This window comes from Xyrauchen texanus, chromosome 26, assembly GCF_025860055.1.
Source record: "Xyrauchen texanus isolate HMW12.3.18 chromosome 26, RBS_HiC_50CHRs, whole genome shotgun sequence".
In the NCBI taxonomy this organism is placed as follows: Eukaryota; Metazoa; Chordata; class Actinopteri; order Cypriniformes; family Catostomidae; genus Xyrauchen; species Xyrauchen texanus.
In genome coordinates, this window is record NC_068301.1 from 34,122,885 (window position 1) to 34,147,861 (window position 24,977).

General features: G+C 37.0%; 1 protein-coding gene across 1 annotated transcript; it reads right to left on the bottom strand.

Annotated features, from left to right (window-relative positions):
- Positions 1–1,555: 1,555 nt before the first annotated feature.
- On the bottom strand, positions 1,556–24,144 carry ptpn2b (protein tyrosine phosphatase non-receptor type 2b). The gene is made up of 10 exons (XM_052092890.1): positions 23,963–24,144; positions 19,768–19,858; positions 19,503–19,603; positions 17,938–18,036; positions 15,091–15,228; positions 14,700–14,909; positions 13,620–13,781; positions 13,066–13,262; positions 11,418–11,519; positions 1,556–2,222 (listed from the first exon to the last, which is right to left on the bottom strand). The coding sequence occupies exons 1-10, from the start codon at positions 24,017–24,019 to the stop codon at positions 2,198–2,200; spliced, it is 1,182 nt and encodes a 393-aa protein (XP_051948850.1). The 5' UTR covers positions 24,020–24,144; the 3' UTR covers positions 1,556–2,197.
- Positions 24,145–24,977: the final 833 nt, after the last annotated feature.

Genomic DNA, 24,977 nt, shown 5'->3' on the forward strand with positions numbered 1-24,977 from the left:
CTGTTTACTCACATCCTTAATACACTGAATTCTCCCCTTTTCTCCCAAATTCCCACTACTTAGTAGGTCCTCGTGGTGGTGCAGTTACTCACCTCAATCCCGGTGAGTATTACAGTTACCTCCACTTCTGAGACCGTCAATCTGCACATCTTATCATGTGGCTTGTTGTGCATGAGACCACAGAGACTCACAGCATGTGGAGGCTCATGCTACTCTCCGTGATCCACGCACAAATTACCACACAGCCCATTGAGAGCGAGAACCACTAATCGTGACGACGAGGAGGTTACCCCATGTCATTCTACCCTCCCTTGCAACCGGGCCAATTTGGTTGCTTAGGAGACCTGGCTGGAGTCACCCATCACACCCTGGATTCAAACTCACGACTACAGGGGTGGTAGTCAACGTCAATACTCGCTGAGCTATCCAGGACCCGATCAGCCACAACCACTTGCCAACCCACATTTCAGAATAGCATTCTGAGATGCTATTCTTATTTATTTTATTTATTTATGCATTTGGCAGACGCTTTTATCCAAAGCGACTTACAGTGCACTTATTACAATCCCCCCGGAGCAACCTGGAGTTAAGTGGGCCCAACAGTGGCATTTTGGTGGTGCTGGGGCTTGAACCCCCGACCTTCTGGTCAGTAACCCTGAGCCTCAACCACTGAACCACCACTGCCCCCACACCACAATTTTACAGAGCGGTTACCTGAGTTCCTGTAGACTTTGTCAGTTCTAACCAGTCTGGCCATTATCTGTTGACCTCATAAACAAGGCATTTCCATCCACAGAACCCAAATCAATGAGATCACATTTTCCCCCCATTCTGATGGTTGATGTGAACATTAACTGTAGCTCCTGGCCCGTATCTGTGTGATTTTATACATTACACTGCTACCACATGATTGGATGATTATATAATTGCATGAATAAGTAGATGTATGGGTGTTCCTAATAAAGTGGCTGGTGAGTTCATATCATATACTGAAATATAATCATTTAAATATATTAATTTCAACAATGTGTGACAAATACAATAGAAACATGACACAGACATTTCTATTTCTTCTTTTCCGTAAACAAACTACTGAAAAAGGCATGGTAATCCAATACACCAAAGGTCTGGGAATCATGCCATGTAATTTAACAGAGGGCAAATAAATATTATGGTAGAAACACACTGTGGCTGTGGTCCGTTATGTAGTATGATGCGGTTGAATCCGTATTTTATGTACAATAAGGTTTGTGCACCTCTGCACCACGGGTTGAAAACCCCCGTTTGAGGCTAGTGTAGTAGTTTATGCAGCCTTTCTATTTACATTTGAAATGTAATCTGGTACTCAGATTGTAATGCGTAGTTTAGGTGATTTAATCTGATCGTTTTAATGAAAATCTAATCATTCATTTAAGTATCAATTAGCACTTCTTTTTCCCTAAACATTAGTAAGCATAAGACAAATACACTAGTTTTTGCCATTGGCTGATTTGTAATGTAATCATTTCATTCATAAAGAATTATTGGAAAAAGTAGACAAAGGCATTCATTGTTACAGAAACTAAATGCTGCCAGTTTTATTCGTGGATCCTACTTTTGGATAAAGAAAAGTAAGACTCTTCAACATCACACACTGTTGATTTGTTCTGTGTCTCAATCAAATGCAGTGTCTGCTTATCATTTTGTACAATCAATTTCTTTTTTACATTTCATAAGGTACACTATGTACACAATGTGACCACTCATCAGCATAAGACATCATCTAACAATCTCACAAATTGGATTTGAGCATACAGTCCTGCAGATATGATAGGAAATTTCAAGTAATTTCTTATAAAAAATAGAGCATTTCATTTTGCCTCTGAAAAAAAGTTGTCTAAAAATACAATGTTTGAATAGCATAAGAAATGCATAGACCTACTTCAGATCCTGCTGCTTTTTCCCCAACAAAAACAAAGAGCAAAATTTAAAAAAACAAAGACACAAAATAGGTCCATTGAAATTAAAACCAATCGATGCACTGTCCTCTTGATATTGAGTTTCATCCCCTGTAACAGTGCTGGTTTGTGCTGTTGTGCGGAGTGGAGAAACTTTCTTCAAGAGTTCATGCTGTAAACGGTTTAAAAAAAAAAAAAAACACAGAGGTGGATGGGAGAGCATTATGGGATGGAGATCTCTTGCTGAGGTTGCCATGGAGTTAGGAGTCACTGGTTGTTCTCACTCTGTTGATAGAGTCACAGAATCCCAAGTCAGATATTTAAACAACAATGTTGAAAGCAATGTTCCATATTAATACAAGTTCAGCTCTATCAACAATATCTGTAACATACAGGGTCTAAAATTCACTTTTTATCTTTTACTTGTATAACTTTTAACTTTTTTTAAATACATTTAAAAAATTTCACTGGTCGCATTGTAGTCGTTGATTCACTAAAAAGAACCAGTTTAAAATAATTATTCGTTCAGGAATCAGACAACACTGATCACACAGTAGTTTTTAATTTACTTAAAATAAATTTAAAAAAAAAACGGATCAGAAGAGTAATTTGTTTGAGAATAGAACAACACTCATTACACTGTTGTTTTTAATTTACTCTTTTATATATATATATATATATATATATATAAAAAAAAAAAAAAAAAACGGGAAGTGGCCTGGGAAACTCAGAGAGTAAAAAAGCTGACTACCACCCCTGGAGTCGCGAGTTCAAATCCAGGGTGTGCTGAGTGACTCCAGCCAGCTCTCCTAAGCAACCAAATCGGCCCGGTTGGTAGAGTCACATGGGGTAATCTCCTCGTGATCACTATAATGTGTGGTTCTTGCTCTAGGTGGGGCATGTAGTGAGTTATGTGTGGATGCCGCGGAGAATAGCGTGAAGCCTCCACACGTGCTACGTCTCTGTGGTAACGCGCTCAACAGGCCATGTGATAAGATGTGCGGATTGACTGTCTCAGATGCAGAGCAACTGAGATTCGTCCTCCACCACCATGATTGAGGCGAGTCACTCCGACACCACGAGGACCTAGACCGCATTGGGAATTAGGCATTCCAAATTGTGGAGAAAAAGGGGAGGAAAAAAATCAAAAGGTTCATAAGAGTCATTTGCTTTGGAATTGGACAACACTGGTCGTGCTGTAGTTGTTAATTCATTAACAAGAACCGGTTCAAAATAATTATTAGTTCAGGAATCAGACAACTGCAGTTGTTAATTCACCAACAAGAAGCAGTTCATAAAAATCATTAGTTCAGGAATTGGACAACACCAGTCGCACTGTCGTTTTAATTTATACAGAAAATATTTATTATATATATATATATATATATATATATATATATATAAAAACTGTTCTTAAGAGTAAATTTTTTGGGAATCGGACAATTCTGGTCACCGTGTAATTGTTGATACAATAAAAAGAACCAGTTCATTAGAATCGTTCATTTGAGAATCGGACAACACTGGTCACGGTGTAGTTGTTGATTCACTAAAAAGAACCAGTTCATTAGAATCGTTCATTTGAGAATCTGACAACACTGGTCACGGTGTAGTTGTTGATTCACTAAAAAGAACCAGTTCATTAGAATCGTTCATTTGAGAATCTGACAACACGGGTCACGGTCTAGTTGTTGATTCACTAAAAAGAACCAGTTCATTAGAATCGTTCATTTGAGAATCGGACAACACTGGTCACGGTGTAGTTGTTGATTCACTAAAAAGAACCAGTTCATTAGAATCGTTTGTTTGAGAATCTGACAACACTGGTCACGGTGTTGTTGTTGATTCACTAAAAAAAACAAGTTCATTAGAATCGTTCGTTCGTTTGAGAATCAGACAACACGGGTCACGGTCTAGTTGTTGATTCACTAAAAAGAACCAGTTCATTAGAATCGTTCATTTGAGAATCGGACAACACTGGTCACGGTGTTGTTGTTGATTCACTAAAAAGAACCAGTTCATTAGAATCGTTCGTTTGAGAATCTGACAACACTGGTCACGGTGTTGTTGTTGATTCACTAAAAAGAACAAGTTCATTAGAATCGTTCGTTTGAGAATCAGACAACACGGGTCACGGTCTAGTTGTTGATTCACTAAAAAGAACCAGTTCATTAGAATCGTTAATTTGAGAATCTGACAACACTGGTCACGGTGTAGTTGTTGATTCACTAAAAAGAACCAGTTCATTAGAATCGTTCGTTTGAGAATCGGACAACACTGGTCACGGTGTAGTTGTTGATTCACTAAAAAGAACAAGTTCATTAGAATCGTTCGTTTGAGAATCGGACAACACTGGTCACGGTGTAGTTGTTGATTCACTAAAAAGAACCAGTTCATTAGAATCGTTAATTTGAGAATCTGACAACACTGGTCACGGTGTAGTTGTTGATTCACTAAAAAGAACCAGTTCATTAGAATCGTTCGTTTGAGAATCGGACAACACTGGTCACGGTGTAGTTGTTGATTCACTAAAAAGAACAAGTTCATTAGAATCGTTCGTTTGAGAATCGGACAACACTGGTCACGGTGTAGTTGTTGATTCACTAAAAAGAACAAGTTCATTAGAATCGTTCGTTTGAGAATCGGACAACACTGGTCACGGTGTAGTTGTTGATTCACTAAAAAGAACAAGTTCATTAGAATCGTTCGTTTGAGAATCGGACAACACTGGTCACGGTGTAGTTGTTAATTCACTAAAAAGAACCAGTTCAAAAGAATCATTTATTCAGGAATTGTATGACACTGGTTGCACTGTAGTTGTTGATTTCATTAAAAAAAAAAATGGTTCAAAAGATTAATTCATCCAAGAATCTGACCATACTGGTTTGTGCTTTATGTTTCACTATGAAGATTCATTGTCGCACAATGGTAGAACACACCGTCCGAGTACTTTTGCATGGTTTTCTGTATGCATTCCCAAAATGGCAAATCCATCGACCCAACTACCACAGAAAATACTTTTGACTATTCCCTTGGTTTGTAAACAGAAACAAAAATCATGTTTACCGTAATGCACTTTTCCAAACACCCACCCACCCAGCCGATTACAGAAAGTAGTGCCTCCCCAAAAGAACAAATTTAGACAACTTTGAATAGCAAATAGCACATTTTGGTCCAAATAATTAATGGATATTCTTAAAATATTAATTAAGGGCTTAAACAAAAATACACGCAATTCATTTCTGCATTTAAACCATAATGTACACTTTGTCTGTAACCTTTCTATTGTAAGTGCATTAATGATTTTTGTTTGTATTAACAAACTGAGGAACAAGTTAAAAATAGTTTCTATGGTTATCGATAAAATAGATGCTGTCCATAGAGCTTAAATTGTACTGAAGCCAGATGATTCCTAAAACATTCAATGCATTCATGATTATTTGTTTCAAGCTCTGCACCTGAGTGACAGTCTGTTGAATTATAGGTAGTTGCCCCTCCATGCAGCAGGGGCCGAAACTCCTAAAATTGCTGTAACAGAATGGCAGTCAGGATTGATGTATTGTTCTCTATTCTTCCACCATCCCTTTGCCTTCAGGAGTTAAACTGTTTTGGCATGTTATATACAGCCTTGAGTAATCTGGTTTGATTAATGCTGAATGTTGCAATTCCAGTGATGTGGAAAGGGAAACACTTGTAACATGAGTGTGATAAAGGGGGGCAGAAAGAGTGGGTGGGAAGTTTAATGCAAAAAGTTTTTGTTATACATGCATCCTGTTTGGTCAGATTCAAATGGCAGAAGAAAAAGAAACTTTAGCGACACACGATTAACCAAACATACTCACACCTCAGCCTACAGTAACTCACGAGTGCTGCCCCCATCCACCAGGTTACTAGAAAACAAACTACGCACGCACAAAACATTTCCAAATTCAAATGAGTTACTGCATTGAGGCATTGCCAAGAACACTTAAGATCACCGCCACAAATCAATCTAGAGGTTCCTCAATTCCATGTAGGCTTATCTCAACATAACAAATATAATAAATATAAAACTAATACCACCAGAGCAATTCTAAACACAAAGTAGTGTTTAAATTAGTAAAGTTATGAACACAGGATACAAAAAGAAGGCAAAACATCACACCATGCTAAAGCGCTGTCCTAAAATGTCAAATGAAAGGAGCTACGGCCAGCGAGAGCAGCAGAAAGCTTCAAACCAGCACATCACAGCACACAGAGCCTGAGCGTGGCTCTCACGTACAGCCTGAGGATTGTGAAGAGCCTGGACAAGCTCTTCTTTACAAAAATCCTGCAGAAATGCCACTGCTGCCTCATTGGGGAGGATTCCCAACAGGGCAGCGCTCGCTGTGTCACGTACAGCAAATACAGCCCAGACTGCAACCATAACATAAGACACAATTACACACAAGCTGCTACAGGATTACATGGTATTTAACTGTACTTAACAGAATTGAACTCAAATTTTACAGAGCTCAGTGACAAGTGTCAAAAATTGTGCCGTTACTTCAGTCCGGACTCAACACAATTCACAAATCTGAATTTCACTCTAATGGTCACTTATCTGAAAGCTGTTGATACAAAATGAAGCTTATAAAATGTATGGTTTCAATTCTAGATCCTGAATGGTCAATACAGCGTTCCAATTGTCCTAAAATCCTCAATAGAGTGCAACAGTGCCTGCCCACATTTTCAGCCATTTTGTTTTATTCCCCATTTATATTTTCCATGGGGATTTCATCACATTTTTAATGAAAGAGTTTTAAACCATGAATCAAACCAACCAGCGCCGAGAAATATCTCAACATTAACAACTTTAATTTGAAGCAAAAGAAATTTGAAAATCAGAAAAAAGACGAAGGTACAAGACTGTGTACTTAACATTTTTAATGAGGGAATTAACTACAATCCCAAGTACTGCGAATGAGGTAATCGGTCACTGCTGAGCTCTTTTGCCACTTTTTTGGCTGCGATTTTCTGATTGGTGGATTCCCCCCTCATGATAATAGTATAATATAGATCTTTACCAGGAATTCCACTATTAAACACAATTTTTTTTTTAATTACATTGAAACAATATGGATGGGTGGCTTCAGCAGAAGCATATGCAATCGATTAACAACCTCGGAGCTCACAGCAGGTTTTCATTATTCTACTTTTTTTTTTTTTTAACCAAATCATCATCACCCTCCATTTATAGGGCCCCAGACTGTTCGATAATGCAAAAAAAACAAAAAAGAAATCTAGTCAAAATCTGCAAGTAAAATCCTCCAGTCTTTGGTTTCCCAGCATCTTCTATACATTTGAGTTCCTACCAAACATTCATTAATGCTCAAGAAGGCAGATTCACAATTTTTCACAATTCCTGACATTTAATCGTAGAAAACATTCCCCATCTTAGGTCAGTTAGGATCACTAATTTATTTTAAGAATGTGAAATATCAGAATAATAGTAGAGAGAATTATTTAATTCAGCTTTTATTTCTTTCATCACATTCCCAGTGGGTTAGAAGTTTACATACACTTTGTTAGTATTTGGTAGTATTGCCTTTAAATTGTTTAACTTGGGTCAAACATTGTGGGTAGTCGTCCACAAGCTTCTCACAATAAACTGCTGGAACCAGACAAAACTGGTGTAACTGAGTCAGGTTGCTCACACATGCTTTTTCAGTTCTGCCCACATATTTTCTATTAGATTGAGGTCAGAGCTTTGTGATGGCCATTCCAATACCTTGACTTTGTCAACTGAGTTTGAAGGTAGGCCTTAAAACACATCCACATGTACACCTCCAATTCAGTACACCTACTATCAGAAGCTAATTGTCAAATTGTCTAAAGGTTGACATCATTTTCTGGAATTTTCCAAGCTGCTTAAAGGCACAGTTATCTTAGTGTATGTAATACCCACTGGAATTGTGATATAGTCAATTAAAAGTGAAACAATCTGTCTGCAAACAATCTTTGGAAAAATTATTTTGTCATGCACAAAGTAGATGTCCTAAATGATTTGCCAAATTGCTAATATTTAATCTGTGGAGTGGTTAAAGAATGAGTTTTAATGACTTCAACCTAACTGTATGTAATCTTCTGACTTCAACTGCATGTAAATAGCTGTAATGTAGCGTCTGAAGGGCAGTAGTACTAAGTACAATATATGATCTTTGTCTCTTATATTTTGTAAAAATATATGCACTTAACTTCATATATAATACTGTATATATCGGTTATCAGCTATCTTTTCTTTGAATTTCCATAAAAAAAATCAAGCAATTCTGTAATTTAGCAACTAAAACTGCCATTTGTCTCCTAAATCATTCAGTTTTGTAACCAATGGATTCAGTCTTTTTTTTTTTTTTGTCTGAAGCCCTACATTTATTTAGCCTTCATGACCAAAACACTGTCAGTGACTTGATATCTTAAATGTAGCTGCTTCTTTGTGCTGCATCTTCTTTAACAGTTGCACCCAAAATCTCAATTTGTTTTTCATGCATTTGAGCTTCTATCTGAGGTGCTCTATAAATTAATTTTACTATTATTCAGTGTGAATAACATATTAATGATCGTATCAGTCCAAATGACCAATTATCATTATCAGTGTGACTGGCTGATATAGAATGGTTCAGCCGTGAAATCAATTTGTAAGCAAACCTGGAATTCTAATTCACCATGGGTTCCCTTAGGATTTTCCTATGGGTTTTCATAATGGGGCTTTTGAACTTATGAATAAAAATAAGGTCTGTAGTAAACATTACTTGACGATACATGGAGTTTTGTTGTATAACACACATTCATAACTCAAACATTAATTTTAAAGCTGGCTTGAATTATTATTAAGTATGTAATTCAATACGGCTTCAAAATTCACGTTTGAAGTATGACTGTATAATTTATGTTGCAGAACAAAACATCCACATATCATCAAGTAATGTTTACCACAGACCTTATTTTACTCATAAGTTCAAAAACTCCATTATAAAAACCCATAGGAAAATCCTAAGGGAACCCATGGTAAATATTCTTCTAGGTTTTTGGACTACAACCCAAACAGCTTTATTGGAAGCAGATAAAATTGAGTCTTACAACCCTAATTCCAAAAAAGTTGAGACAGGGGTAAATAAAGATTAGTAACAAGATGATGTTAAACAGGTGAGGCAATCGTGTCATAGTATATAAGGAGCCTCCAAAAAAAAGCAAAATCCTTGAAGAGCAAGGATGGGCTGAGGTTCGCCTATTTGCCAACAGATGCTTCAGCAAATAATCCAGTGCTTTGAGAACAATGTTCCCCAAAGACAAATTGGAAGGATTTTGGCCATTTCACCCTCTACAGTGCACAAAATATTTAAAAGATTCAAGGCATATGGTCAAATCTTCGTGCGTAAAGGGCATGATGAAAACCACTTTTGAATGCATGTGATATTTGATCCCTCAGACGTCACGGTCTTAAAATCCGTCATGTGTCTGTAATGAATATCCTGACATTGGCACGAGAATACTATGGTAAAACTTTGTCAGTCAACACCATTTGCCGCTGCATCCACAGTTGAAAGTTAAGACTTTACTATCCAAAGCATAAGCCCAACATCAACACGATCCAGAAGCGCTGCTGACTTCTCTCAGCTCAGTCTCATCTGAGATGGAAAGTAGAAAACTGGAATTGTGTTTTGTGGTCCAACGAGTCCAAAAAACAGCCACAGAGAAAAAGAACCATCCAAGCTGTTATCAGGGTCAGGTCTAAAAGCCAGTGTCCACCATGGTATTGAGGTGTGTCAGCGCCCATGGCATGGGTAACTTACATATATGTAAAGGCAAATTTTGGAACAACATATGCTGCCATCCAGATGCCATCTTTTCAAGGGAAATCCCTGCCTTTTCCAACAGGACAATGGCAAACCACATAGAGCATGGCAGCGTAAGCAGAGCGTGTGGGTGCTAGACTGGCCTGCCTGCAGTCCTGACCTGTCTTCACCGCCCAAATTTTTAAAAGGGATAGTTCACCCAAAAATGAAAATTCTCATATAATTTACTCGCCCTCATGCCATCCCAGATGTGTTTGAATTTCTTTCTTCTGCTGAACACAAACTAAGATTTTAAGAAAATTGCTCAGCTCTGTAGGTCCACACAATGCAAAAGAATGGAGATCAGGCTTTTAAAGCTCCAAATAGGAGATTAATCAATATCTTCTATATTGAAACCAACTGGATCGCTTCAGGACAGGGTGAACAGAATTTACAAATCACTCATTTTTGTTTTTATTAGCATGTCCCAACTTTTTTGTAATTGGGGTTGTATTTTTTTCCAGTTCAAATAGTATACTCTGTTGAATACTTTTAAAAAGCTGGCACAGAAACAGTTATCCATCTTTTCTACTGTACATTATAATGTGTTAAATCCCGATTTTACTTGAGAGATGTAAATTTGTAGATTAAAAAATATATACATGCAGGCAGAACAGTACAGCTTTATAATATTAGCTATTGATCAGACATTAAAAAAATATTGTCTATTTTATTCATCTCCCAAATTTGGAATGCCCAATTCCCAATGTGCTTTAAGTCCTCGTGGTGGAGTAGTGACTCAATCCGGGTGGGAGGACGAACCTCAGTAGCCTCCGCGTCTGAGACCGTCAATCCACGCATCTTATCACATGGCTTGTTGAGTGCGTTACCACGGCGACCTAGCGCATGTAGAGTCTCACGCTATTCTCCGCGGCATCCACGCACAACTCACCACATGCCCCACCAAGAGTGAGAACAACATTATAGCGACCTCGAGGAGGTTAACTCAATGTGACTCTACCCACCCTAGCACTCGGGCCAATTGAATGCTTAGGAAACCTGACTGTAGTCACTCAGCACACCCTGGATTAGAACACGTGACTCCAGGTGTGGTAGTCAGCGTCTTTACTTGCTGAGCTACCCAGGCCCCCTAGCCAAACTTTTTATATAGACGCATAGCTAATTTTTTAGCATTCATTCTCAGTAATGCCAAGGATGTGTGCAATAATTCTACACACGGTAGTTCAATCTGGCATGCAGACATGTAAGAAAATGCTGGTTAAATCAAGAATCCCTAAAGGAGAGATGCCACAGGTCAAACAAGTGTAAAAAAACAAGTATGCTCCTCACTTCTGGAGTAATTAGTGCAATACAACAGTCCCATCACAGGATATCCAGTACATTTAAGACATACGTAGCAGCAGGATTGCTCCCTGCACTGTAAATCCTGAAGACATGGGTCGAAAATAACCCAAAACTGGCCCAGAAGACAAACAAGGACTGCAAGTCTACCAAGGTAACTGTATCAGATCTAAGACACTACAAACTAACTGACATTGAGATCTGTGTGGGTTGAAGCATCTGTGGGATTATATGACATTACATACATATAACCAAACATGATAAAGTGACTCCATGATTCAGTGAGGGATAGCATGTTAAAAATCACATTCCATTTAGTCAACTTCACCTTTTCCTCTTCTTATCTGGGTCATTGATTCTGGGTTTTGTCTGTTTCTGAGTCTTCTGTGATGAGTTGGGTATCTTCTCATCCCTCTGTCTTTTACGACCACTGGAGAGTATAAACGGTGAAAATATCATGTAAATGTGGTATAAACCAGAGAAATGGCTAATCAAATACCATGTTTTAATCTGGCAGAATATACAGCTATGTGAAGAAGAATATAGAACCAATGAGATTTCACTATGGCTGTTGCACTGTGCCAACGTGATGCAAACATAAATGCAAATTAAGGTAGTGACAAAATGTCTTTGTGTCACGTGTCACTTGTGGTCAGGACAAAAAGATTAGATTTGTATTGGCGTGTGAATGGTTAGGATAAGGTGTTATCCTCGACAAGCAAAAACAATGGAAAATGTTCCAGTCATTTTTTTTTAGGACTAATAATTGGGTAAATCTCACAAAAACACGTCCAGATCACATTACCCGAAAATCAAAAGAAAAAGTATATTCAGGACAACGAAAATGAAATTTTTTTTAGGACCAGAAAGATATTTTTCATTGTAATTTTATTTACATGACAATTAAGCACATTTCTCTCAAAATCTCTCTAAAAATAAAACAAGATTTGGGGAGAAATGTTATGAAAACAAATATCTTTATGGTCTTTAATTGTTTACTAATCATATTTTAATGAGCTGTCAAAATTAACACATTAACACGTGAGATTAAAACGCGTAAAGGTTTCTTAATCAAAATTAATGCATTTACCATTAATACAGCATATACTAGCATAAACACTGGTTAGAAGGGCAGAAACTTTGCGTTGTGTCCGTCCGAAGTCATCACACTTATGCACACGTCACGAGACACACAGCAGTGACTCAGTGTCAGTGATGTGATGGAGACTGAACGTAATGTTATTTGATGTACCAAAAAAGCCTTGATAGAACTTGTGATAGAAATCAAGTGTTTTTCAGACTACGTAAGGCACATTTTAATTACCACAGAACCACGTCAAGTCTTAACTATCATCAAAATGCAGAATCAGAAGTTCTTATCTGCAAAAACATTTCAGGTGGAGTTCAAAGTGGCGCTGATGCCCTGACGCAAATCATGAACGTGGCTTCATGGTTGCAGTAGGAAAGCAGATCAGTCTACCGGCAGATTAATATTGTGGTAGATGAGAGTTTAAGGGATTTAAAACCCCTTTCCAATGAAAATGCAACATATGTGGGTCTAGTTCTTTCAATTAGTCAAACTCCCATTTAAACTTTTGTAAACATTGAATGTTTCTTGAATTGGTGCTATTTTAGTGCATTTCTATCTTTATATTGTGGAAGGCTTGGTTTGTAAAATGTTAATAAAGCATTGTATTGTTACATATTGTTTTGTTTCTTAAGATGGGAATGAATGCATTATGACAGGAAAAGTATATATATATATATATATATATATATATATATATATATATATATATATATATAGTTCCAAATTTCAGCAATTTCTAAATCTGTGATTAATCGCAATTAATCGATCGAAAAATTATGTGATTAATCACAATTAAATAATGTAATCGACTGACAGTACTAATTTTAATTTCTTATGTCCTTCTTTTGATTGTGGGGTGAAATGCATCCAATGTATTGTTAAATACTTTGTTCCAGCATCTCTGTCTGGTTCTTTATTTGGGGTCTCTAGGCCTGATTTTTTTGCTGTCTTCGTGTCCATCCCATCCTCCAGATGAGACATCTTGCTGCCGTTATAGCGCTCTGTGCACTTAGGAGGTTGTGGTGGCGGGGGAGACTCAGACAGGGGCTCCTGGTCCTCTCGGGAAAGCTCTCGCCACTGTTTCTGCACACAGACATTTTCAACCAAATCAATATACACTCCACAAACACACAGCAAGTCTAGTCCAAACCCAATGAAAGGGGTCATAATTGATGCTAGTCATTCTGGAACACGCCCTCTTTTTCTACTTTACTACCACACTCTCAATTTCCTGCTTCCCATATATGGGCTGCCCTGTGAATGCGCAAGATCACTGATGGGCAGAAAGCGCAACAAAATCATCTGATTGGCTAAACAAAAAATTTGACAGCAGCAGTTGTATTGGAAATAGTTTCCAGCAACTTTATTGGACATTCTGTTGCAAATAATTATCTCTTAGTAATAATTACACACACGTGTTGTTCATTATTGTGGTGATACCTGCACAGAGGAGTCTCCCATAATACACTTGGCTCCTTCCAGCACAGCCATGTATGAGAAACGCAGCTGGTCAGGAGTCTGAATCAGACCCATCCGATACTTTCTCATGTCCAGCAGAATCTTTTTAATGTCTACTGCCAGTGGGTCTTTCTTTTTGTCCATCTGAAAACAAGGCAGTGGCTTAACCTCTAAAGTCCCAAATGTACAGGAAGAAATATACACTTTGTACCATGTGAACATATACTGAAGGTATCACTCATGTACAACCACCATTAGGCAAACATAATCATTTGAGAAGATAGTAAAGCCACTAATTCAACAGCTTTTCAACAACTGCACAAAAACACGTTTCCATATATATAGTATATACATATATTGGTGTTTCTTCATTTTTGGGCAATTTCATGTCCCAGATACTTATTTTTATGAAAACTAACATCCTTAATTTTTTTTATAATGGTTAAATTAAAATAGACATGGAAACTTTTTACCAGCCCTTCAGAAATGATTTTTGGTACTTTTCAAATGCCTTTTATGTACAGATTTGACTGTTTCAGGCTTGTCCCAGACCCAGAATTTCTATTTTATTCAGTTTAAATCTATGATAATCTAAAAGTGTGAAATTACGATAAACCACTTAAATCTATTGTGTGAAAATGATTTATATGTGGTGACATTACTGGTAGCATCATTACCACCACACCAAACTATTTTGCCCCTAATAAAGTTTTTTCAAAAGTTAGTGTACTTGTTAACCAAGTCAAAAAAAAAGTGTCACTGAAGAGCATGCTTAAAATGAAATATGAGACAAGTGATGTTCGAAGAAAACAATGAAAATTCAAGGTAAATATCACTTGTAAGCAGAATTTAGTATTTTTATTTTGCTAAATTACATAGTATTTAGGATACATAAAATGTAAACTAACCTTCAGAAATTAACCTTAATTCAAATGATGCCATTTTATTTCAAACATTTAAAAAAATTTAATTTCACCACAGAATTCTATTAAACACAATACAGAATTTTAGATGTGCTGGCTATGAAATGTGCAGGGAATTTCAACCAGAGATTCAACTCACCAAGACAAGACAAGTGTCAACCAGAGAAAATGTTCCCGATCGTCCAATACCTGCACTGCAGTGCACCACAGCTGGACCTTGATCCATCCCGAGTGAACCGGACTCCCGTACCTTAAACAGGAAGTTCAGGAAGCTGGCGGGGGATTCTGGTACACCAAAGTCAGGCCATGTGGTATAATGAAAGTGGTAGATCTCTCTTGTCTCCCCCGTCTAAGTGTTACAATTGTTATGAGAGAAAAAAACCATAGCAGAACTGAAAACAGCTTAGAATCATAGTATTTCTGCAGCATCTAATAATGTAACAAAAATGCTTAAAAAAAATAAAAACAAAGAAAAATATCCATGAAAACAGCAAGAATGTGATTTTCAATAATCAATGTGAGAATCTTACATTTGCATTCTGGAGTTCCAGCACTCTGGTGGTGTAATATGACTTCACATCCTCTGACACTAGTGTCACCACAAAGCGAGTGTCGCGAAACGACATCTCATGTTCCTTTTGTGTTGGCCAGTATTGTGCACACTTTTCCTGCATTAAGAATAATAGTGTATAAACACATATGTAACATTACAATGAGTGGTCAATTTGAATTTAACAGTGGTGGCTACTGACATCCAAAGAGCAGGATGGCCAATATTACTGATAACATTGATATACTCTCACCGGCCACTTTATTAGTTACAACGGTGCATCTACATATTCATGCGATCAGCCAATCTTGTGGCAGCAGTGCAGTGCATAAAATCATGGGTCAAACACATGGGCAGATATGGGTCAGGAGCTTCAGTTAATGATCACATCAACAATCAGAATGGGTAAGAAGATCTCAGTGATTTAGACTGTGACATGTTTGCTGGCGCCAGACAGGCTGGTTTGAGTATTTCACACAAGAGTCTCTAGAATTTACTCAGAATGGTGACAAAAACAAAAAACATTCAGTGAGCGGCAGTTCTGTGGGCAAAAATGTCTTGTTGATGAGAGAGGTCAACAGAGAGTGGTTCGAGCTGACAAAGTCTACGGTAACTCAGATAACCGCTCTGTACAATTGTAGTGAGCAGAATAGCATCTCAGAATGCACAACATGTAGAACCTTGTGGCGAATTGGTTACAACAGCAGAAGACCACAATGGGTTCCACTTCTGTCATCCAAGAACAGAAAACGGAGGCCTACCATCTGTGTACCGAAGCAGAAAACCAGATTTGTCAGACCTGGCAATGTTTTTCCAATCGTCTATTGTCCAGTTTTGGTGAGCCTGTGCCCACTGCAGTCTCTGTTTCCTTTTCCAAGAAAACAGTAGTGGTAGCCGGGGGGTGTTCTGCTGCTGTAGCCCATCCACCTCATTGTTCGACATGCTGTATGTTCAGAAATACTTTTCTGCATAGCACTGTTGTAACGCGTGTTTATTTAGGTAAAACCTTTGTAACTTTGGACTGGCATCCAAATCAGCTCATCCTGTGTGTGTGTGTGTGTGTGTGTGTGTGTGTGTGTGTGTGTGTGTGTGTGTGTGTGTGCGTGATACCTTCGCTGACTGTGACCGGCTTCAGCAAATGTTATACTACCCACTTGTTGTCTCCCAACATTATTACGACAGACTGTTAAACAGTGGCCAACTGAGTGAATTGGAAAACATGCAAATTAGGCTTCTAATTTAAATGGTGGCTAATTTTAATATATCAAAGCCTAAGAAATATGTCGCTAAAATAACATGCCGTTCAATAACCCATATATCGATATTTTATGCCATCCATAATATCTACTGAAAAGTTTGTTGGTAGTTTTGGAAATTACATTAGGGATGCACCGATACAAAATTGGTGTGCCGATACTGATTATTAAGAACAACTTCTGCCGATACAAATAGTTTGGTGGTTCTGTTTTTTTTAATTTATTTTATATGCTACCTTGTTTCAAATTACAAGTAAAAGTAATTACACAACTTTTAAATAAATGTAAATAATAATAACATAATTTTCCATGTATCTACATGTCTTGGTTAAGCACCACGTCTTACCACTTTCAATTGGTAAGATTTCTTTGTTTTTCTTAACATTGAGCCAGTGTGCACACAATTGCTTTTATCTGTCGATACCAATATTTTATCAGTGCATCTCTAACTGACATTTTAGGGGGAACTGCCAATTCTGTTAACAATCTCAATATGCCCAAATATTGGCTGATTAATTGGTCAGATATACTGTATCAGTCTATCACCAATTAAAATAATGAAAACAGTATTACTTCATACAGATATGAAAATGTGGTCTTAAAACTCAGACTGTTATGCTTTTTGATTTACAACCTTTAACATGCCGAAGTAATTTAGATACAAAAGCCTTCATTTACTGTGCTGAACTCAGAGCACAATTAAGACTATATTTTTAGCAAGTTTAAAAGGAAAAACTAAATATTTTTAGCAAATGTAACAGGAAAGCCTCTAAACATAGCTGCAAGACATTAACAGTCAAAAGACACTTTGCTTATGTTCTGTGATAGTCTTCTGATTATTCACAAATTAGAGGGTCAACCTTCAATGAACAAAACATGTGACTGTCTGTGTGTGAAAACTATATTTTTAACATTGAGACAACGTGGCATTAGAAATAGCCATAAGAGCTTTAGATACGTGGACTAATGGCATTATTCACAGAATATTCACAAGTATTCTTAAGGTTAGGTCTTCATGAACTATTGGTTTTAGTTGCAGTTTAATTATTCTAATGTGAAGGTACTGTATATAGACAGGCTGAGTATTAGAGGAAAATATTTAAAATTCCATCAGCCCACTCAAACCACATTACTATTTGCTTGATTCTCTGCTAAAGTGTCATCTCAAATATCTTAATGTCATATATGAAAAAGGATGGCAATACAACTTTATCTAGGTCAAGCGCACAACTGTACTTCAGGCCTGCTACATATCTAATAGTTCCCTAATGTGTCACAATTTACATAGACTCCCTGAGGCTCTGGTGAACTTTATAATTTGAACTAAGAGTCTGTCTTTCAGTTTCATTTTTTCATTCTTCTGTGGAACACAAAAGGAGATGTTTAGAGATGTTTCTGAGATGGCTCAGTCACAATTTACTTTTATTTAATCTTTTTCCACACAATGAAAGTGAACGGGGACAGAGGCATTTCCTTACCCATATCCTTTAGGGCTCCATAGAAGAAATAAAGTTAAATAAAATACGAGTTTGGAATGGTAGAATTTTGCTTTCTGGGTGTTTGGGCCTTACCGAGCCTTTCTCTATTACTCTGTTGAGCATGATAACGGCTTTGGACTTCTGCTCCCAGATCATCAGCCAAAAGTGGCCACAGGTGTTTCTCAATGGACCCTGAAAAAAGAGAAAGCACACAGAAGAAGAGCAGATCATGATAAGTATTAGTATCTAATGAATAAGTACTAGTATCAACTGAATTAGTACTAGTACCTAATAAATAAGTACTAGTATCTTCAGAAGAAGTACTAGTATCTTCAGAAGAAGTACTAGTACCTAATGGAATAGTTACTAGTCTCTACGGCATTAAACAATTATTTTACAATGACCCTTAAAGGAATGAAAACAGAAGGATTTATTTATTTATTTTGGTTGAATAAACACTATATAATTGAAACATGAAAAAATTATAAACATGATAAAAAAATAGCATGTAACTATAACATGTTATATACCTAAATCATGTTAAGTTTACATGTTATCATAGCCTGTACATGTTAGCGTAACCTGTATTTAATGTACCCTGGGTTGCATTTCCTTTTATGTTTCATAGTTTTGTTCATGGTTTTCAAGTTATTGATGTCAACAACAAAATCTACAGGATGTTTTCTCTCCCCCTTTTAAAAACTGAAGAGCATATTTACTTATATGAGCCCATTATTATCCCGTTTGTTTCCTAATTTCAAACTTAATTCAAACAGAACATACATCTTAAACCGGAGGAAAGGCTCCTCATTACCATGGTTTGTAGCTAGTCTTAAATAATAGCAATAATAATAAGAAATTATATTATTTATGAATAAATAAGTACTAGCTGAAACACATCTTGAAACTTGAAACTATAACTGCCACTGTTGATATAAAATGAGGTCTAATAGATTCTACCTTTAGATTATTTAATAAGAAACTATACATTTTGTCAAAATATATACTTTTACTCTGGTAAAATCGTGAAACAATTTTGTAAAGGTGATGATGTGTAATTATAAAATGTTTTGTTACACTCGTGCGAAAGTGCAGATGAGAAGCCTTTAGCTGATTGTGAGATTGCGCTAATAGTTAACTATGTAAGCGATGCACATTCAAGTAATGTCAAAAAGTCAGACACATTACACATATGAAAGCAATATCACAAATGACTGACTCAATTAAATTAAAAGTGTGTGTCCTTCAAAATGCACCGTCAAGTCCTCTCTACACACAGATTTCTGCTAATAGACATGCAACCCCCCCCCACATGACCATCGAGTAACATCACAGCATAGCATCTCCTAGCAGTGAAGTAAAGGTAGCCTAATGGTTAATAATCAAGTGGTAACACAAAGGTTTTAGGATTAATAATAAAGGTTACACTAAGATCTGTTTTGTGTGCCTTTTCACTACAGGTTTCTCCATGGTGACTGTCCCTGATTTCATTGTCCTGAAAAAAGCCTCAGATAACAAGTGTATGCCTAAAAGATACATCCCAACAATGTAAAAATCAAAAGTTTGAAAATGAGAAACTTTCCTGGATTCTCCTTTAGCACTGCAATACATGCTTGGAGCTCCAGGAGTAAATTCAACAGTGAGTGGAGTTTACTCACCTGGGTAAGTATGTATCTTCTCTGCGCTTCTTCCATCACCACCAGACTTGCATTAATGTAGTCATTCTCTATGTTTTCTAACTTCACCCGACTGTGGTCAACTGATATATTTGGGGTATGAGCAGAAAAAGGCAAAACCTTAATACTACCTTCAGTTTCAACACTGTACAAGATGTGGAGTGTGAGGATAATGATGACAGTGAAGATCATGAATTCTAATGTAGCTTGTGTTGGAGATGTTTGAGCTTTAATTGATGCTACTTACACGGGCTTACATCTCTGTATCTGTTGCGGTTGCGATTCTCTGGATACTTGGCCACTTTGAATGCACACTCGTGTGACTGGTTGCGTACTTCCTGGAGGGAAAACATATAAGAAGCTTCAGTAAGTCTGGTCATTAGTGACAGGGCACAATGGCACATTAAGTTAATACAGATTAATTTCAGTAAATTGCCAAAATCAGCAAACATTAAAAAGTGAAAGACACATTTGACAGAAATCAGCTGATCATGTAAATTGTGACTGAACAAGAATGACCCGCTGGTCCGGGGCCAGTGCTTAGGAGTTTTGGGCCAGTTGAGGTGACTGTCACTTGCCATATTGGCCTAAAGCTACATCATCACTATGACTTACATATGTTGATCTTGTAAAAAAAATGTCATGCCTTGCAAATTAAAAAAAAAATAATTCTGTGAAGTATTTTTGTCAAATTCTACTGATTTAAACTTGTTGTGTTAGCTTGTTTGCCTTGTCAATAAAGTAACATTTTCTAGCTGGCTAACATAGATTAGGTTTAATTGAAATTAGCTTTTGTTCCAGAAAATATTGCATTAAAACTAGGTACATTTTGTTATTGTAAAAACAAAAAAACACCCTAACTTAAATTAAAACCCTCCTATTGCGTTTGGGTAATTTGTGACCCGAGAGATGTAGATAATCTTTAAATAACATATAGTTTTTAGTATGGGAACCAAACATTGTGGCATTGTCAAGAATATCAAAATTCACATAATACACTTTTCAGATTAAATTAGTTAAATGTAATAAAATGTTTGAGATATAAGGATTTAAAAATGTGTTACATCTTTGGCGTTCGCGGATCAATTTTGACCCGGGCATCAATTGTGTCTACACACATGATATTATGTAAATGTATTAATTAGATTTTTTCTTATTAACACTTCACTTACATTTTGCCATTTTACCATACTCTATCACACACTTTTTTGTATAGATTTCATCTTCTTTACAAAAATACACACACATTCCTGTACAAAATACACATGACAGATGTAACAAACATATCAAATAATCTAAATCAAAGGTACTACTGTCTAAAGGAGGCAAGGTGAGAGCAAAAGATCATGCACACTTTATTCAAAATAGGGCTTGAAAGAGGAAATTGTCCACATTTTACTCTATAGCCATCTGATGCCGAACCAGCTTAAAACATACACACACATCAACATTCGGCAGTTCATAAAGTAAATAGAATAGATTTAGCTTAAAAACATAGCAAAGAAGTATTCATGTTGTATGCTTGAGTTGTACAGTTGAGTTGTTTCATAACTTTTGACCACAAAATTGTATTGAGCAGTTATGAGTAATAGGCAATTCATTTAAATTACTCGTAATTCTCACATTAGAAGCTATTGTAAATTTTCTATTTTTATATTTAGACAAAATTACACAAAAATGTATTTGCATGTATCACACTGTTTTTGCTGTAGTTTGTGTATATTTGAAATGTCAAATAATTTCTACACTTTAAAATGTCTAAAAAAAAACTGCATTTATTTATATTTGTTAGTTATCAGGTTATGAATAATTTATAAGCTTAAATTCTTGACCCGGAACGCAAAAGGTATATGCAGATTCTGAACGCAATAGGGGGGTTAAAAAAATCCAAAAATTTTTATACAAATTCTGGCACATATAAAAATTCATTGTTAAAAAATAAAAATGTATTCTTTTTTGGTGGTAGGTCCAGTGAAAATGTTGGCACAGCATGTAAAAGTCTGAACTACTGGCCTGACTGCATTGTTGAGCCCTGGTCAAGTAAGCTTCATGTTATTTATTCAGTTAGACACACATAAAACACTAATAGACTCCTTTCAGGTTCACAACTGGATACATCAGACCATCTACATACAGGAGGGGAAAAAACAAGATGATTATAAAGCACAAGTTTGTTTGCTTGTTCATTTAACACCATAAGAATGGGATAAGAATAAAAAGACAAATAAAAAAATGTGCAGGACAGATATAAACCCCAGTAATGTTTACGTTGAATACTTCTTATTAATGACTTATAGTGCACAATGATGCAGTTGAAGTTAAATCATGACATTCAAAAACAGCTTCAAGTCAGAAGTTTACATGCACATTAGCCAAATACATTTAAACTCAGTTTTTCACAATTCCTGATATTTAATCATAGAAAACATTCCCTGTCTTAGGTCAGTTAGGATCACTACTTTATTTTAAGAATGTGAAATGTCAGAATAATAGTAGAGAGAATTATTTATTTCAGCTTTTATTTCTTTCATCACATTCCCAGTGAGTCAGACGTTTACATACACTTTGTTAGTATTTGATAGGATTGCCTTTAAATTGTTTAACTCGGGTCAAACGTTTTCCACAAACGTAATAAGCACAATAAGTTGCTGGAATTTTTTCTCATTCGTCCAGACAGAACTGGTGTAACTGAGTCAGGTTTGTAGGCCTCCTTGCTCGCACATGCTTTTTCAGTTCTGCCCTGAAATCGGATTGAGGTCAGGGCTTTGTGATGGCCACTCCAATACCTTGACTTTGTTGTCCTTAAGCCATTTTTCCACAATTTTGGAGGTATGCTTCGGGTCATTGTCCATTTGGAAGCCCCATTTTTGACAGAGCTTTAACTTCCTGTCTGATGTCTTGAGATGTTGCTTCAATATATCAACATAATTTTCCTTCCTCATGATGCCATCTAATTTGTGAATTGTACCAGTCCCTCATGCAGCAAAACACTCCCACAACATGATACTGCCACCCACATGCTTCACGGTTGGGATGGTGTTCTTCGGTTGTGCTCTTTTCCTCCAAACATAAAAATGGTCATTATGGCCAAACAGTCCCATTTTTGTTTTTTAATCAGACCACAGGAGATTTCTCCAAAAAGTAAGATCTTTGTCCCTATGTGCACTTGAAAACTGTAGTCTTGCTTTTTTATGGTGGTTTTGGAGCAGTGGCTTCTTCCTTGCTGTCGATATAGGACTAGTTTTACTGTGGATATAGATACTTCCTGAGCGGTATGGTGGCTGCATGTACCATGGTGTTTATACTTGTGTACTATTGTTTGTACAGATAAACGGGGTACCTTCAGGCATGTGGAAATTTGGAAACTGCTCGCAAGGATGAACAAGACTTGTGGAGGTCCACAATTGTTTTGTTTTTTTTAGGTCATAGCTGATTTATTTTGATTTTCCCATGATAACAATAAAAGAGGCACAGAGTATGAAGGTAGGCCTTAAAATACATCCAGAGGTATATCTCCAATTCTGTACACCTCCTATCAGAAGCTAACTGTCTAAAGGCTTGAATTCATTTTCAAGTTGCTTAAAGGCACAGTTAACTTAGCGTATGTAAACTTATGACCCACTGGAATTGTGATATAGTCAATTAAAAGTGAAACAATCTGTCTGCAACAATTGTTGTTAAAATTATTAATGTCATGCACAAAATAAATGACTTCAACCTAAGTGTATGTAAACTTCTGACTTCAACTGTATATTTAAAAACAGGGAGAGAGTGTGCATAGGAGTGTATCAGACATGACATGGTTAAGATTGTTGGATAGTTTAAAATGTATGTTTGAGATTGTTGTATGTGTGATTGCATTTTGGCAATATAATAGGAAAGTGTATCTGTTATATGTTCGGTTTACAGTAAATAGACGTGTACCATGTCAGAAAGAACAGCTGTTTTCATATAAACGGAGGCAGTAAATGTTGAATACATGTATAAATGTAACACTTATGTTGTCACAAGAGGCCGTTTCTGAAAACCTAATATGTTGCCAACCTTGACAGCATTTTGACATCATAGTCGCCTTCAAATGTTGTCTATGTAGGCACCGCTAGCTTGTTGTCTAAATTAGACTATTCCATACCCCAACAATAATATGACATGTTCTTGTAGTGAACCAAACAACGAGAATATGACAAAACACTCATTGTCAAATAGCATGATGTCTAAAAATGCTGTCCATGTAGGTAGCTCACCGGGCTTTGAGACACAACAATTTAGTCAGTGTACACTTCCAGTTACACAGCTTCTCTTTCACTCTCTCATCAAACCAACAACAGACTAATGAATTGGAGTGTGAACACGCTAAAATGAAAGTATTTAAGAGAAGTATATGATGACTAACTGTAGATTGCGTGGCTCGTTAGCATGCTAGCTCTGTTAGCTTCACTTACTAAATAAAGGTTCTGCCAGCGGACCTCTGAATCTATTTCATCAAACTCCTGGTCCATGTCTGCGTCAATTCCTCCCGTTGTTTTATTCAGAATGAACGTCACAGCAACAGAAATCAGTCATTTCTCGTGCTCACACTGCGCTGCTGTAAGAGTCTGTCAGTGTTTTGTCTGTGTCGCTGACATTTGCGACAAGTAGCTACTCGGCGCATGCGCGGCGAGGGGAGAGAGAGAGAGAGAGAGAGAGAGAGAGAGAGAGAGAGAGAGAGAGAGAGAGAGAGAGAGAGAGAGAGAATTCCGATGACAGTTGGCAGCAAAAATATGAGCTCCTGATATCAACAACATTTTTGCCAGAAAATGTAAGTTTTTTATGACTCAACCTGTAATTGGATGATTGGAAACTTAATTGTGAACAAAAGAGGCAGAAGATTTTGAAGGTAAGACCTCTGAAAACTATTTAATTTTTTTGTCATCACCTAAAAACTGCATAGAAACTCAACATATCAAGCTAACTGCTAGCCAAGCTAACATTCCGTGGCAGTTAATTCAGTTGAGATCAACATGGGCCTACCTAAAGCAGAGGCATTTTTCAAAAATGAAGAGGAGCTGGAGATAATATATACAGCAGAAGTTAAATCTACCAAAGACAAGAAAAAGATGAAAGAGATGATCCTGAGAGAGAACCCAGAGTTACTGCTGTCTGACTACAGTGGACCAGAAGACAACAGAGTCCGGTGTAACCTGCTGTTCTTCACTGAACACCCATCAGCCTGGCACACCATCCTCAGCTCTGCCATGACATGTAGAAGAAAAGGAGGCATCAGCAAAGGCAGACAACTCACTCTGGAAGGAGACAACGACACAAAGCTGATTGTGAACCTCTATCATAACGGAACCGTCATGGTCCAGGGACCAGAAACCAGCCTTAATGAATTCCAGAGGAACTTCAAAAACCTTAAAGTGGAGGTTCAGAAGATGAAGAAAGATCCTGAAGTGAAGAGAAGCACAGAGGAGGGAC